The sequence below is a fragment of the Scomber japonicus genome, chromosome 9 (genome assembly GCF_027409825.1).
Source record: "Scomber japonicus isolate fScoJap1 chromosome 9, fScoJap1.pri, whole genome shotgun sequence".
NCBI classification, from domain to species: domain Eukaryota; kingdom Metazoa; phylum Chordata; class Actinopteri; order Scombriformes; family Scombridae; genus Scomber; species Scomber japonicus.
Window position 1 is genome coordinate 31,022,602 of NC_070586.1, and position 16,354 is coordinate 31,038,955.

Here is a 16,354-nt window from a genome sequence, read left to right on the forward strand (position 1 = left end):
CTAGGGCTTTAGAGGAGATGAGAGCAGACAGTAGTGGGTTAAGGTTAGCAGCAGTCCCACAGGTCAGGATCCGGGCCTTGTCTCCATTAGTTTACCTGACACCACTCCCTGCCCTCTGCTCCTTCTCGCCTCTCCCTCTGCCTTATTAACTAACTTCTCTCACCCCCACCCCCACCCCCCCAAGTCTGGGTCACTTCATCCCTCTTTCTCTGTCATTCTCGCCCTCTCTAATCAAGAATGATGAATGGGGTGCAAGGAAGGACAGCAAATGTTTGCAAACCTGATACACCCTCCAATTGTCACTCCTTTCCTGTGGTGGTGGAGAACGTGATGGCCCTGGAGAGTGATTTTGAGGAGGCTTTTGTGTGTCTTTGTTTAAGTAAGCTCTATATGAGAGCTTTTTCAAACATCCCGTCCTCAGTCTTCTACCTGTGTCGTCAGCCTTGACATGTAACCCCCCCCCCACCACCACCACCACCATCACCACCACAAATAAAAAGAAAACCCAAGCAAGTGCAAGATTTTTTTTTTTATGTCTTTACTTTTAGATATACAAAGCTCCAATTGCTGCAGGAAAAAAAGAACAGAAAAGCTCATAAGAACGCAGCTCTTTCTGGCATGTAGCCATTAGCAGGGGGAAAATGGCAGCTCTAGTCTAGTCTTCAACAGCTGCTGGGTCTCCATCTGTAAGCCTAATTACCCAGCAGCACCCCAGGAGCACCCCAGCAGCAGCAGGATCCTCCTATAGAGCAGGCATTGGTTACATCAGTGTGTCTATACTGGACAGTGTGTTTCCCTGGAGGCCTGCAGACATGTGAAACTTGAGCCCAAGCACTTTAATGCACACTGCCATGTTATCTTTAGACAAATAGCTGGGTTAGCTCTTTTAGATCTTATCCTCTCACATCCACCCGCCATGGGAGGGAGATTTCACTTATAATCTACATTATTTAGAAATATATGCTACAGAGCCACGTATATAGAAGTGGTAAACAAATTAGATTTTTACTGATACAATGAGTAGTCGATTAATAATGAATCAAGTGACAATAGATGTGACAACTTAACATCTGTGAGTCAGTCGAAACAAGCAATTTGACAGATGCTATCTATATGGCTATGCCTCTGTGAATTTAGGATGGGTTTTTTTTTTTTTTTTTTTTTACAGTTTTTGACTTTTTTTTTTCTTTTTTTTACACAATTTATTAATAGAATAGAGACAGATTAACCAATAAAAATCAGAATCAGAATTTTAAATGAAGCATGAATCATGTGTATTTTCTGTATTCGCTGAATCATCTTTTGAAATGTACATACAGTGTATTCATGATTGGAGTTTGGAGTGGCATTTTTTGCTGTAGGTACAGTACACACACAAAAAAAATTCAATGTGTTTTTAGTTTATTATTTGTTCAGCCCTCTGCAGTGAAATTCTTGTGGCACAGAGTAAAGTACATTGTAAATGATGGTACACTGACAGGCCTTTGAATGACTAGAGAAGTAGCCCTGAGCTTTGATCAGCAGATCAGCAGCCTCAGCCTGTAATAACAGGACGCTTCAGCATGTAAACATGACAAGAAGAAGAAATGCGACGGTTGATTGATGATCCAGCTCTCTGGCAGTTGAGAGATATTTGTTTTTAGCCGTTGCCACCTATAGAATAACACAACTTGGAAAAGCTAGCTGCCTCAGCATTCTTGGCTGTCAGAGAGTATTATTTGACATGATGAAAATGGCTGCTAGATTTGCATGAAGCAGGTGAGGCTCAGGCAACGTCTTAGTCTAAACCACAGCTTGTAAAACTCATACCGACAAACCCCTGTATCTGCAAAACACTTGAGGAAATGTGATATGTCGGCAAAGATGTTTGTCCTACCGCTATCATGGCACTACATTGCAATGGCTGCATCTGTCAAAACAGTGAATGAGGTATGGTGAATGGTAAGGAGCTGTCAGCTTCCAATTGTTGCTTTGCTTTCAGAGTGGGGAGTGAAAATGGAGATGTAGGAGGAGGAAAAGAAAAACATGCAGGCTCTTTCAGCCCACTGTCATGCCACTTAGGATTTGTTGAAGGATTTTCACCCAGCCATTTCCTTCCATTGAGAAGTAATCAGTACGGCACTGAAAGATAATATTATATCCACTTAAAGGCATGTGGGCTTCGTGCATGTTCATACATGAAATGAGGCTGCAAAGCAGTGCCTCTGTTTACATTGCTGAGCACTCACTCCCTCTATTTCTGCTTGGACTTGAAGGCAAAAGCTCCCTGTCTTTGTGTCTCTTCCATCTCATTCTTTCTCTCCATCTCCTCCTCTACCTTCTTTCTGTCCATTCTCTGCGGATCGTGAGCCAGCTGGTTGGCTAATAGAGGATGCTTTCCTGTGGGGCATTAAAGTGATACTGTTCAGGCCTTATGCAAGCTTAAGTAAAGCTGACATGCTGCTCAAGAACTACACACCCACACTGAGCTCCACGGCAGTCCATGGAGAGACTCTAAAATGGTCATAAAGGTATGGGAGACACAGGGAGGCTGCCACTGTCCTCCCACCACTGTGCTGTGATATGGGAAGCAGGAGTTAAGTCCTTTATTAGAAGTGGCAGGCGTTGTCTCCAGTCACCTCGATAATTGCAGCACCACGTCCACCGCCGTAATCAATTGAGACAGCTGCCGCTGCGGCGTTCAAGTCCATTGGGCAAGCGTGTCATGCTAATTAATGAAATGATAAGGCTAGTGCTCGCAGCATTGCACAAATAACTCCAGAAGGCTTTCCTTCCTTTCAACACAAAATTCATCCTTAAAGTTCAGAGGTACCCCCCCTTTCCCTGCCTGTCTGGCCACAAACAGCTTTGGGGTAAGAAGGGTCACTGGGGTCAGTGATGGGTCAGTGACAGTGAAAGGGGTCAAATTCCAGGCTGGCAGGGTGGGCCGTGTCAGAGGAGCCATTAGACTTGAGCTTTTCTGTTGAAAGTTCCAAGATGTCCACCCTTTTATTTAGGAGGGCCCAGTGGCACTGACCTCAGACGACCCGGCTGTGTTCATAAGAAGCCGAGACTGATGGCTGTCCTAAAGCACATGAGCTCTGCTGGAAACAGCTCTATGGGGGGGATGGGCCTTGATGGAGATTCTGGGAAGAGCAGGAAAGAGTGAGTACGTAGGCGTCTTGCTTCTGTGAGGCACTTTATAGGCAGGGGTTAATGAAGGTTTAACATTGCCTTTAGAGCACCACTGGACCGTATATGACATAAAAGGATTTAGACAGTCAACATCTAGACCTCTCTCTCTCTCTCTCTCTCTCTCTCTCTCTCTCTCTCTCTCTCTCTCTCTCTCTCTCTCTCTCTCTCTCTCTCTCTCTCTCACTCTCTCTCTGTTTCTCTCTCGCTCACTCACTCTCACTCTCTCCTATCCTATCTGAAGATGTGCTCCCCACCATTTGCCTCCTATCAACAACACTGGCATATGTGCCATGAGAGGTGAATGGCATATGCGTCCGGCACCATATGGCTGGAGTTTGAATTGGGATCCGATATGCGCATGAAAACCTGATTCATCCCACAGCTTGAGCTGCCAGCTCTCTGAAATGAACATTAGGTTCTCAATTTATGCCTGGGCTTTGACTGTAAACGTGTTACAGCTTAACACCCATCCCCATTCTGCTGCCATCCACTCCTTTTGTCAGCTGCAGCGAGGAGACGGAGAGAAATAATTGAAACGTGCCAGCTGTCCCCACTCTTTAGCTATCTTGGCCAGCTTTCTCCTCGTCTACTCCCCCATTAACATCTCTGAGTGATTTGCAAAAATGTCGCCTTGGCTCCCCTCGTTACCAGCTTGGAGATGCTCGAGGCAGATTAAACAGTGTGAGGGAAAGCGAGCCATTGCAAATTTCTCCTATGATTTTATTATTAGCACAACGCTTCAACACTGCTTAGCCCTTCTGTTCCTCCCATACAAAATCATTTTGTTGAAATCACCCCGCCTTTTTTTTTATGACTGAATACCTCACAGCAATGAAGTGTTGATTAGTAAGACTGCAGTTTCCTGCCTTCTGCCAGTATCTGTTATAGCCATCTTCCACAGTCACTAACTCGTGAGCAAAGCCTTGGCTCTGTGCAGATTGCTTGTCTAGAGAGGTACAAAAACCAAATCACTGTGAGCTCAACCGTCAAGAGCAGCAGAATATTCTGTCAACCAGAGCCAGCGGGAGACGGATCAAGGCAGCGTGCATTCTCACATACCTTCTGCATCCTCCAACGTCTTTCAGCAGATATCCCGCTTTATTTAAATATCTGTCTGTTCATGTCCTTATTTTATCAGTGCGCCGACTGTTTATGCTTTGGCAAAGCCATAAAGGGAGTGAACCGCAGTGTTTGCCTAGTAAATGAGAACACCCAGTGGCCTTAAGCTTCTCTTAGCCCTCGACCCCCCTTGTCACAAGACGAATTTGCATACCCTCGTATCTAATCTGAAAAGGCTATTTGCATACAGGTTCTATTTCCCTGGCTGTTGTATATACTGGCATCGGTGTCAGCAGTGGGCAGGTAATTTATGTGACACACTTATTTGCATGCACAGCATTCGTTTGCAGAGGGTTTTAGTCGGAGGCCGAATGAGAATATCCTCTAGGTCCCTTGTCTCATTCATGAGGTTGTTGGATCCGTTTGTAGGTAGCCAGGTGTGTGTTTAAACCATAGTGGTTAAAAAAGTTGCTTCAAAGGGAATTCTTTTCAAAGGCAAGAGGTTTGCAACTCAAAGCATTTGTGCATTGTTGTCCTTCAGGGCTTCTGCTTTGTGTTCTTGACATAACATGTGTAAACAGACCATGCTTTAGAATGATGTCCTAGGACCATGTTATCCTTTATTGAGGTCTCTTGGATGATGACAACCAGCCTATCCTAGTCAGCTCAGGGCCAAGCCCTTCCAGACTGGTCCAAGCCATACAAAGCTGGGCCATCTGGCTGCGTAAAGGCCACATAGAACCAGATCTGTGCCAGCTCTCCAGATGTTCCACAGGGACAAACAGGGTCACAAGTGAAGGATATCGGAGGCAGGAACAGCTGTGTAGCGACACTGTGTCCACCCCAGATTCCCCGCTGGACACATCAGTCATCACCAGTGAATCCCAGTGGCCTGTTGTCCGTCTGCTACCTTAGTCCCCGTCTCCCTCCTCTCTCCACCCCTCCAACTCCCAACCCCATATCACTGCAGACCAAGGCACGTGTGCACAGGGCAAGGCCTAATTCCCCTGAGTAAGCAGGGCCACAGGAACAACTATAAAAAGATCAATACTGGGATGAGATGTCATCTGGTGAGCAGACCTGCCAACACCCCCCTAGGGAATGTCCCTGTCCCCCTGGTGCACTAACCCAGCTAACGGGAGGGATGTGGGGGGGGTACCACCCCCCACCACCGGGCTGCCCTCCAACCTGCCTGACTCACTCACACCATCTGCTCAGGTTTGCAGGGCAGGGCTTCAGGACAGCATATTTTTTGTACAGACACTCGTATGGCATTTGTTTCACATGACTGCCTGTGGCTCGCCTACTGTTTTCCTCAGTATGTGATTGTAGGGAAAGTGTGTTCTATGTCCTGAAGGAAAAGAAGAACAAAACAATGCAGAATTTTGCAGTTTGTTGAAATGTTTAAAACTCCAGTTGACAGTTGTGAGGTTTTTGTAGTGAGGAGACGCTTTTACTATATATAGCCCTTAGGTGACATGTGTCAGAGAGGCATTCATGTCATCTTGTTATCATTACATGTGAGTTTACACTCAAAATGGCTGCTGCCGAAAAAAGGATGTTCACGGTAACTGTGTTATATACCATTAATTGTTCACTCCTCTTGGCAGCTTGTTTTCTTCTGAAGAAACTGAAACACCTACAATCTATAGTGCTATCTGACAACTCTCTATTTATACTCATCAAACAATAAAATCCTGGCAAGAAGTAGTTGAGTTTATTAATCCTCCAACAAATGCACTAAAATAAATGAAGATTTTGCAGCTATAGTGTGTGTGTGTGTGTGTGTGTGTGTGCACGTGCATGCGTGTGTGTGTGTGTGCGTGTGTGCGTGTGTGTGTGTGTGTGTGTGTGTGTGTGTGTGTGTGTGTGTGTGCGTGCGTGTAATATGACCACTCTGAAAAGGTCTTTTTACCCATCCTCTGTTGTGTGCACACATCATGTCTGTGTGTCTGTGAGTGAGTGTCTTAGCTTTCCAAGTGACTTTAATGAGGGATTGGTGGGTCTGAGTTGATACCTCCCTGCCTCCATTAGAGCCCATTAGAATCATCATTAAGATAACCCCGCGCTGGCTGTGGCCCTGGCTTCCCAGCATTAGTATTAGAAACCCCTCTCTATCTCCTAGTGGTCGTAGTGCGACTTCCTTCAGTATCACTCGCCTTGCATTGTGTCTGGGAAAACAGGTTGCCACGGCAACATCGCCCAACGGCGACATTTCGACTGTGGATATTTGCTTCTTCACCACTGTTTGTCTGTCTGTGCCTATCTCTCTGTCTATACCTTCAGTTTCCCTCTTTTTCGCCTGCGGCAACAAGAGCCTGACAGTTTAATCCAAATCCCAGACCCCTATAAATCTGGAGGTCTATATACACCTGGACCCCGGAATTCATTTGAAAATCGTGACACCTTAGCCAGCCCCAGTTCTCCCGTAAATCGCAAGGAGCGAGGGAGGGGGAGCTCAACAAATAAAAAAATAAAAGCTCTGCCCTGCCTTTTTATTGGTCTTTTTATGGGTGTTAGGATCCTTGAAAGATTAAGCAGGCTGTTAATAGGGACTGGATATTCCATTAGTGGGCTGCATGTCGAGTTCTCACTGGCTTGACAGCAGCTCCCGGCTCTTCTCATTTTTTGTTACCGTCGAGAGTGCCCATGGAGCTTTTTTAATTGAGGCGCTAGTAAGCCTTCTGACTGAAGTACTGCTGCATCTTAGCTGTAGATTAGAGCCGCTTAGAGAGCCTCATCTCCAACAAGCTGTCTTCTCTCTTCCTCTGTCTCTATCTGTCTCTTTCCATGTGTGAACTCTATCTTTCTCTGGTTTTTCTATGCACGGTGATGTTACTGTGCTTAAACCGAATTCCACCAGTGGCAGCTTTGACGAGTTTAGAAGCTCCTGTGGCGTTCTCACTGTTGCAGTTGTAGCTAACTAACCATATCCTCAAACCCAATTTTTCTTTTCTTTTTAAACTCTAAGAGAAGTAGAATATCGCCAAACATTTCTTTTTGATTAAGATTCATAAGTGCATGGCGATCCTTTGTATTTGAAAGGTGTCGAGATGCTGCATTTTATGCCACTTTCATTTTCCTGCTACAACAGCAGATAATTACAGTCATTAAATTGCAACAGCGTAAGTATGAAAAGTCGTTGTTCAGTGGAATGCTGATTATAAAGGCTTCTTGTCTGCTGAAAAGACCGCTGATGAATGGTAAAGACAAAGTGGCCGAGTTCAGAGTGCTTTGCTGTGCTTTCCCAAATCCCCTCAAAGATCAGGAATGGAGGATGGAAAGGCGCAGTGGCAGAGAGGCCAAGATAAGGAGCCACGATCTCTCTTCACAGCACAATTGAAACATAATTATTTCATGCCAGATTGTGTGCTCAGCAAAGCCCTGAATAGGGGCCGACATTTAACTTTAATTAGCTGTGATTTATTCATACTGACTGGATCGCGGGAAGAAATTGGATCATCTGATTATAGTCAAGCATGAAAATGACCTGATTAAACACTTAATGGAACCTAGGGAGAGGGAAACAAGAGGAACCTTGGGCAGACGACATTGGGGCAACATTATAAAGCAGAAAAGTGAGCTGTGTTTTACTCATCGTTGAGCCTGTATACTCTTCTGGACACACACAAAAGCAAACAACTCCTTTCGGCAGCGCGTATTGTTGGCTCAAACTCGGAAATGTCTTGATATCTAAGATGTCTAATATATAATTTATACCACCAGGTGAACTTTTCCAAACAGGGTTGACAAATTCTCCTCTTACACTTTGCCTTCTGTTTCTTCTCTTCTCAGGTGTGCCAACGAATGAGAGTCCCGAGTCCAAGACTTGTAGCTCAGCCAAAGTGTCAGGTCTCCAGCGCAGCCAGGAGCAGAGTAACAGCGAGGTGCCTTTCGCGCCTCCCGTACCGAGCCCCACCCCGGCTTCGGCGCCTACGGGCTCCCCAGCCCCCGCTGCAGCGGCGGCGCCCCCAGAGCCTCCTAGATCACGCCTGCCCACCCCACCTCCTCTCAGTGTCAAGAAGGAGCAGCATCCTCCACCCCCTGTCCCTTCCCCTACCCTGCTGAGGGCACCTCCCCAGCCCCACCCTCCTCACCTACACTTGCACCAGGAGCCTCGTGTTTTTCCGCCCCCGCAGCACCACGCCCGGCAAGCAATCAACCACCAGTTGCATCACCCGCTGCAGTACAACAGCCTCCACGACATCAGGTAGGTTGTTACTCGGGTATGCTCAGTTACAAGAGCAGGGATGTACAAGAGAGTTTTGCAAAGTGCACTCATGCTATAACTATAACATAATGATGTAGTAGTGGCACATTTCAACTTCAGATTAAACCAATAAGGGAGCAGGTTTCAGTATCCAGGGAGCAGGTTTCAGTATCCAGGGAGCCGTCTTCACTTTCACTGTATCGCCTTTTGTACCAGGTCAGGGTGTTACATTGCTCACACCACTTTCCTTTAATTTGTTCCTGCCACTCTTGTGGAGAGACCAATAAAATAAACTGGAGCAATTTCCAAATGAATATCATACAGCCCAGTATGACTGAATACTGTACAGTTCTATATTCTACACAATATTGACTTTTTTTTTCATGCAGACATTGATTTTCCGCCACACAAGCATGCAATAATCACCAACACTGTCAGATTTACTGTTTTTCATTTGACTATTTTCAGTTTCACCTCATCCTCTCAGACTCTGCCCTCACCTCTGTAAGAAGCTTTATTGGAAAATCACTCTTGCGTTGTCAAAGAAAAGTGTCATACAGTATTAACAGAGGAGATGAACTAACGCTGAGCTGGAAACAAAGCCAGGCAGCGCATTTATACAACAGATTTACACAAACTGCACGAGGTAGCAGTGCTTTTCCTGAATATATTACACTGCTGTATTCTGACTGAACACCATGTTTGAATGAAATACAGTTTGTGTTAATTAGCATCATTAAATTGTTATTCTTTTAATGGAGCATTATGGGGCGGCTGTGGCTCAGGAAGTAGAGCGGGTCATCCACTAATTAGATGGTTGGTGGTTCCATCATCGTATCCTCCAGCCAGCATGTTGAAGTGTCCTACTGAACCCCAAATTGGTCCCGATGGCTGTGCCCTCGGTGTGAATGTGTGTGTGTGTATGAATGAGTGTGCATGGAAATATTGTGGGGCGCTTTTGATAGGAAGTGTTGTATTGCTCCTGATAAGCAGGTTGGCACCTTGCATAGCAGTCTCTGCCATCACTGTCTAAATATGTGTGAATGGGTGAATGTTGGCATGTATTGTGAAGTGCTTTCGAGTGCGGTCGATAAGACCACAAAGGCTCTATATAAATGCAGCTCATTTATTTTATTTCCTTTGTCTCCCATTAAATCTTCAGCCACAGCCACAGCCACAGCAACAGTCCAGTGGGTCTTCCCAAACAGCACTTGCCCCCATCCCCTCACCACCACCTCAGCGGGCTCCCATCGTCAGCCCCCGCTTTGCCTCTGTCTATAGCCAACCTCTCTACCTCGCACTATTCCTCCCTAAGGAGCCCGGCCCATCGCCATCCGGCCATGTTTGCAACCCCAGCCACACTGCCGCCACCACCGACCTTACCTACCAACAGTTTAGTGGTGCCTGGGCACCCTGCCGGCACCCCCTATCCAGGTAATGCCGCGCACCTCACATGCCAGATCGTAGCTTCAGTGCAGACGCAAACTCCTGATCCTTTTTGGTTAGCATAATTATTTCTATCATACACTTTTAATAACATAACTGCAGTAAATTCTGCAAACAATGGAAGCATATATTGTAGTCATTTTCCATTTTTCTTTATCAGGAGTGTCATTAATAAAGGCTAGGGGCTTTTTCATAACATATTTAGCTGTATTGTTATTTTGGACATACACATATGCTGTATGGTGACATGCTAATTATATATTTCAGGTTGTTTTATGGCCAATTACACCAGACTTGGCTGAACAGTTCTACTGTATTATTGTTGCATTTTAATTCTAATTAAATAAAACACTTCAGTATTTATACATTCATAGAAGGCTACAGTTCCCATATAAACAAACTGGAGATACTAGCCTGAAATCTCTAATAAGTTCATGTTACTTCAAATGCTATTGTACCAAAATATGTGTTATATGGTGTTGAAGCTAGTCAACACTAGTGTTTGCTGATCTGGTAAGTGCTCATTTATTCTTTTTTTTTTTACTTATTTATCGCTTGATTCTGCACAATACAGTATATGCAGACATATATTTTCTAAATCTCTAATAGTGTATGTGGTAGTTTTTGATCACTGCTAAATATATGTAGATTTATTTTCTTCTCTATTGATTACTCTAAACAAAAAAGATTGATATTCAGTATTCCAGAGTGAATACACATATTTGCTGCAAGACAGTGAAGCAGTCAGCTCTATCCTAAAAAGTCAGCAGATTCTTTTATTCTTCTGGTTGTAAATATTAGGAATCTGGTCCATATAGTGCAGCAGCTTCAGGGATGTCAAGTAACCTCATCAAAATTTTGAAAATTTTCCAAATAGCCTCCATAGAGTTGCAAATCAACTTTTTTTTTTTAGCACAGAGTGGAAATAAATCCAATTGTGGAGAAATGTTGAAAGCAATACTGTACTGCTTCTCCCACAAGTCACATGCTTTAGCGTTAAATCTCATTTTCACTGGTGGAGTACATCATACATCAACTTTTAAGATGGGCTGTATTTATAGTAGCTTAGAAATTTTAAAAGGGTGATGAGGTCACTGTTGGAAGGCTTGGATGCGTCACTGGAAAATGTCAGCTAACAACTGGACAGTCATCACAGCTGGAGACATCTTCAGCGTACTGTACGCAGCACTTTAACATTCACATGTTGAAAAATGGTGCACTCAGTCGGCAATCTGATGCAAATTCAACCACCAGAATTATGTCTTCTCTTGCCGACAATATGTGATTTGCTGATAAGCAATTTCATGCTGCAGTGGAAGGAAACTAATGTCTCCAGCCATGATGGGTGTTACCAAAATATGTAATAAATATGCCAGTTGTGCATTGACTTTCTAATGGAGGGCAAGAGTGTGTGTGTTTTCTGCTGGGATGACTCTTGGTTCTTTCTTGTCTTTAGATACCAGCCTGTTGATATCATTCAACCAACCAATCATGTATTGCCAGCCTCATTCGGGGATTCTGATTGGCACATTGTCACAGGCAACTCTCTTACCACCACCAATGAGTCCCCACGTAGAAAACCCTCACAGCATGAGCTGGAGAAACAGAGAATGCCAGGTGACTATTTCTTTCTTCTCTTCTACCCTTGTTGTGAAGACTGACTGGGCGCCCGTGCCTTTTTTTTCTTGTGTCCCCCCCTTCCCTCCCCAACCCCTTTTTTTTCTTTCTTTATTTTTTTTTTCTTTTCTTTTCTTTTTTTTTTTTTTTTTGGTTTTCCTCGCTCTCCTTTCTTGCAGAGCATGACCTCCTGAGGCAGGAACTGAACAACCGCTTCCTGGTTCAGACTTCAGAGCGGGGCCGGGGGCCGTCCGCCTCCCCGCTGGCCCCCGTGTCACTCCTGAGGGCCGAGTTTCACCAACACCAGCACATGCACCAGCACCAACACACCCACCAGCACACCTTCACGCCCTTCCCCGCCAGTCTGCCCCCGGCCGCCATCCTCACCCCGCCCACCGCACCCCCCATGGTGCGTACCCAAGCCAGAAATGTGAGGATAAGTAAAAAAAGCTCCCGTAACTTCCCACCCCCTACCACCTGTCACCTCTCCCAATCTCCTCTTCAATCAACTCCTCCCTTTTTTTTTCTTTACCCCAAAATTCACCAAATATGTCCCCTAGCTGTAGGAACCACTCCCTTAGAAAAATATGACACCAATTCAGTGTGAATTTTGCTCTGAACTGTCCTATTGCTGAAGTCTGAGAGCTGATGACAAGCTGGGAGCACCACATCTGATCCACTATGAAAAGGACAAATACTGCCACCTCCCCTCAAACACACACTCACACACACAAACATACACTCTAGCACATCTGTTAATTTTCATATACATGCAACTTGCTGCTCAGGTTGATCTAACCAAACCAAGTATGTTTATACTCTGTCACATCCACATCTGTAGTGGAATTACATGTTAAAATTGCACTAACATCCATGATATGTATTATGTGTCATAGAGGACTAATGGTACCAAAATTCATTTAGGTTATTCATCTCATTCTTAACTTTGACATAGATTATACTGTTTGGTGTTTGGCAGGGATCAAAAAAAGGGGAATTGCCTGGCGGCAGGATTTCAATTGTTTGCATATGGATGTGTTTTAAATGTTTTCATTTGCCCCTTCACAAAGAACAACAAAGAGACCGTCTAATAGATCAATCTGTGTGCGTGTGCGTGTGTGTGAATGCATTCCTACAGGCCTATACATTTGTGTGCCAGTTCCTTGCCAATTGTGTGTGTGTGTGTATGTGAGTGTGTGTGAGTGCGTGCGTGCACAGCTCTACCATACTTGCCAATGACAAATTCAAAGCCTTGCAGTCGGTCAAATGACTTCATTGTGGATGAAGGGGGGATGACATCACCGCTAAACTGTTTTGATAATGTTTCTAATTGCTTCCGTGCTTTGACTGCCATCAAGTCTAGGGGAGGGGGTGTGATTGGGGGGTGAGAGGGGGGGTCAAACTGGCAGCTCTCAGATTAGCACACAGGAAAAAAGGTTATGACTATTCATCCATCATTTCAAATGCACAGCAATCTCTGACAGTCAATTCAGACGGGGCCCCATTTGTAGCTTTTTGGCATTAGTCTAATAGATCTAATCCATCATGTCATGACCTCTGATTAAGAGCCTGTGGTCCCATTAAGGCCCCGTTCCAAGATTATCCCCATCCTGTACATTAGAAATCAAAGCTCTGGTATTTATGGCACAGTCTCAGATAAGTATAGAGACCGTTTAGACGGTTCTTTAGCCAACACGCGCCGTTATCTGGTCTGCTGGTTATTCCTGACATGGTAGGAATTATATACAGTACACAGTCCTCTCTTTGAAGATGAAAGAGGCGATTTTCCTCATCTCGCTAATGCTGGCATTATGTAGCCAGTGATGTACATCTCTTCCTGTGTTGTTACAACGGGACTTGAGACTGCCATTAATGTCTACTTCTGTTTTTTTTCCTTTTAATTGATATTGTGTTGTTACTTAACTTATGCCTTTTCCCTTCCTCCCTCCCTCAGTAACAATGCTGTTTTTCTTCCCTTTGGTGCTTTGCTTAGAGAGGCAGGAGTAATGATGATGTTGTGGTTGTTTTTACTGTTTTGTCATGAAAGGAAACTGAGTATAGCCCAGTTGTGCGTCCTCTCTCTCCCTCTCTCTCTCTTTCCCTCTCTCTCTCTCTCTCCCTCTCTCTCTCTCTCTCTCTCTTTCTTTCTCTCTCTCTTATTTTCTGCTGCTCTCTAGACGGCCCATGTCATTTCAACTATGTAACAGCCCTTGGCTAATGGCTGTAATTAATGAAATTATGAAGCCTCTATATTTGTTTATTGTTCACCGCCCTCAAGCAGCTGGCTTGCCAAATGACAGCACTGAATGTCTTTCCTACCCCGCCCCCTTGCCCCTGCCATGTCTTTGGACAAGGAATATCCTTAATTGTTATAAGATGAAATATTAAGCTTTAATTAGCCAAAGCTGTTTACTATAAAACTGTGACAGGCACCATAAATTATGAGGGCAAGAGCGTTTTTTTTTTTCTTTCTTTTTTCTTTTTTTACAAGGCTGTAAAGCGGCATGAATCCCTCTCCCAGTGTCAGACATTAAACAGGCCGCACCTTCAGAAATGCAGAGGACCTGTTTAATGAGCTCGGAAGCTGGCTCGACGTTTCCTCTCAATAGGCTGTCTGTCTTTGATTTGGGCCCATTATCACCCACGGACAGGCCCGCCAACACCATCACCGCCACTGCTGCCATTTCGCGTGCAGATGTGAATGGCCCTGCTTCACCAGAGGGCCCCTGACCCAAACCCTGTGTCTCCACCAGGAGTTTAGCCAAGCCCACACCCACTCTCCCGTCAACCACCCGTGTCGCAGCACACGCGCACACAGAAACACTGATTCATACCCACTCATTTTCCTGTTTTATGTAAACCAAAAACGTCTGCGCCTGCCAAGAGAGCTTTGTGAAAACACTCGCAAAAAGTACCTGCAAATGGTTTGTGTATTTGCGGAATAGGAATAAGTTACTGTCACTTGTAATTAGCCTGTTTCAAAATAGAGAGCCAGTATTGGCTTGCGAACAGACATACAAAGTCCTCATTCATACATGGGACGACATTCTCAGCTCTCTCTCTCTCTCTCTCTCTCCTCTCCTTCTCATTTTACTGACTAGATGTCATGATGACATGTGTTCAGGACATGATCAGAAACTGTTTTTCATATGAGGACATAGTTTTATATGGCAAATTACAACTGAGATTATTTTTGTCAGTCCAGTCTAGGCACAAGCTCTGCCACAGAAAAGGTTTCCTCACATCCATTCAGCAGTTCAAGGTTATGTCAGTTTCATGCTGATCTGTCCTGAATTAGCCTAACCATTGCAAATGCCATCGACTCGATGTCTCAGTTTCAATCATAAAAGCTAGACTGCTCACACAAGAGGCTCCATATATTCTTTCCATGATCTTATAAAGACAGAATTGGCCTGCTTCTTGACTAAAACTCTTTTGAAGTCTGGTTTTCCTACACCAAAAACAAGCTATATGTCTCTTCGTGCTTCCCTTCCATCTATAGCATCAGGGCATACACTAAAAAAAGAAAGCCATAGCAGTCAAAAGTAATTAGATTCACATTTCTACAAATTTTCCAGTGAATAGAAACAACTGGTCTGGTTTTAAAACGGTCTGATTCCCGAGCCGGGCCCCAACGCCCAACCTCTGTATGCTCAATTGGAAAATCATGCAGGCTGTCTTCACCTTGGCAGTCAGCGAAAGCGGTCGTATTGTTAGTAATTTAACTGCCTATCTGACCATGCAGTTTAAGTAAACCCATGACTGGTGCAAGCCAGCTGCTTCACTCCAGGGCTTATTAGTCTGGACCAGAACCCTGCTTATTACCATTTGCAGATGTTGATCATGTGTTTTGTTTTCTTGATGTAAAAATAATGAGATGTTATTATTAAAGAAGGCTTATGCATGATGTATTTTGTAAAAGTATATCACTTGGCGGACTTTTGTTTCCTAATTCTTTTCTCTCTTATGTCTTCCAGTTCGACAAGTACACCCCTAAACTGGACAATCCATTCATCAGACATTCAAACGTGAGTTCTCATTTACATTTGTTATTTGCATTTGGCAAATCAAATATTTGACATATTTGAATGTTGCCGTGAGAGCGTTTAATGTGGCTGTGGTTTTGTGTGTGCATATGCTTGAGTCTTGTTAGTATCTCTATATGATTTTTTTAAGGTTTTGTGTCTCCCACCATTCCCTTTTCTCCCCAGTTTTTCCCTTCCTACCCCCCCACCATGCCAGGCATGCCCCCGCTGCTCCCACACTCAGGACCCTTCAGCTCGCTGCAAGGAGCCTTCCAGCCCAAGGTCAGCCCCACATCCCTACCCTCAAACCACAATTTATAGATAGAATTCAACCAAGCATGGGCACTAAAGGCTTACACACCACAAAACTCACCTTTACTGCAACAAAAAAAAATATTCCAAAAGATTTGAATTCTTCATAAAACACATCCAAATGCACTGTAGAGTCACCTACTGTAAGTGTAAAGAAACTATTTAAAACTGATATTGTGTGTTATGAGTATCAAGGCATTGCATGGATCGAAATGATTGTACACACTCACCATAGGGAATGGGAATATTAAAGAAATATACACCACACATACTGTACTATTTAACATATTTTACCACACAAAATTCCCCCTGCTGTCTGTCTTGGGTAAGAAAAGCAACAGATCTTTGTATGTTCAAGATGGGAAATAGGATCCCCATAAACCTCACTCCTCACTCCATTTAAATCAATTACCACGGGCTGTGCAAACTCTGAGATTTAACTGGACCTGAACCACTGTCAGAACTGTGTGCGCCTACCCAAGGAAACCTGTGTGTCTAGGAGAGCAGAGGA

General features: G+C 44.4%; 1 protein-coding gene across 3 annotated transcripts in view; it reads left to right on the forward strand.

The window, feature by feature from the left end:
- Positions 1–16,354, forward strand: part of fbrsl1 (fibrosin-like 1) — a 283,649-nt gene that overhangs the window by 257,135 nt on the left and 10,160 nt on the right. Inside the window, exons 8-12 of one of the 3 annotated variants that reach the window (XM_053326197.1) lie at positions 8,029–8,443; positions 9,618–9,877; positions 11,686–11,936; positions 15,484–15,534; positions 15,718–15,813. In XM_053326197.1, coding sequence (XP_053182172.1) covers positions 8,029–8,443; positions 9,618–9,877; positions 11,686–11,936; positions 15,484–15,534; positions 15,718–15,813 — 1,073 coding nt within the window. Of the gene's footprint in view, positions 1–8,028; positions 8,444–9,605; positions 9,878–11,345; positions 11,507–11,685; positions 11,937–15,483; positions 15,535–15,717; positions 15,814–16,354 lie in introns of all 3 variants that reach the window. The other 2 variants (XM_053326196.1, XM_053326195.1) reach the window with 2 other exon arrangements.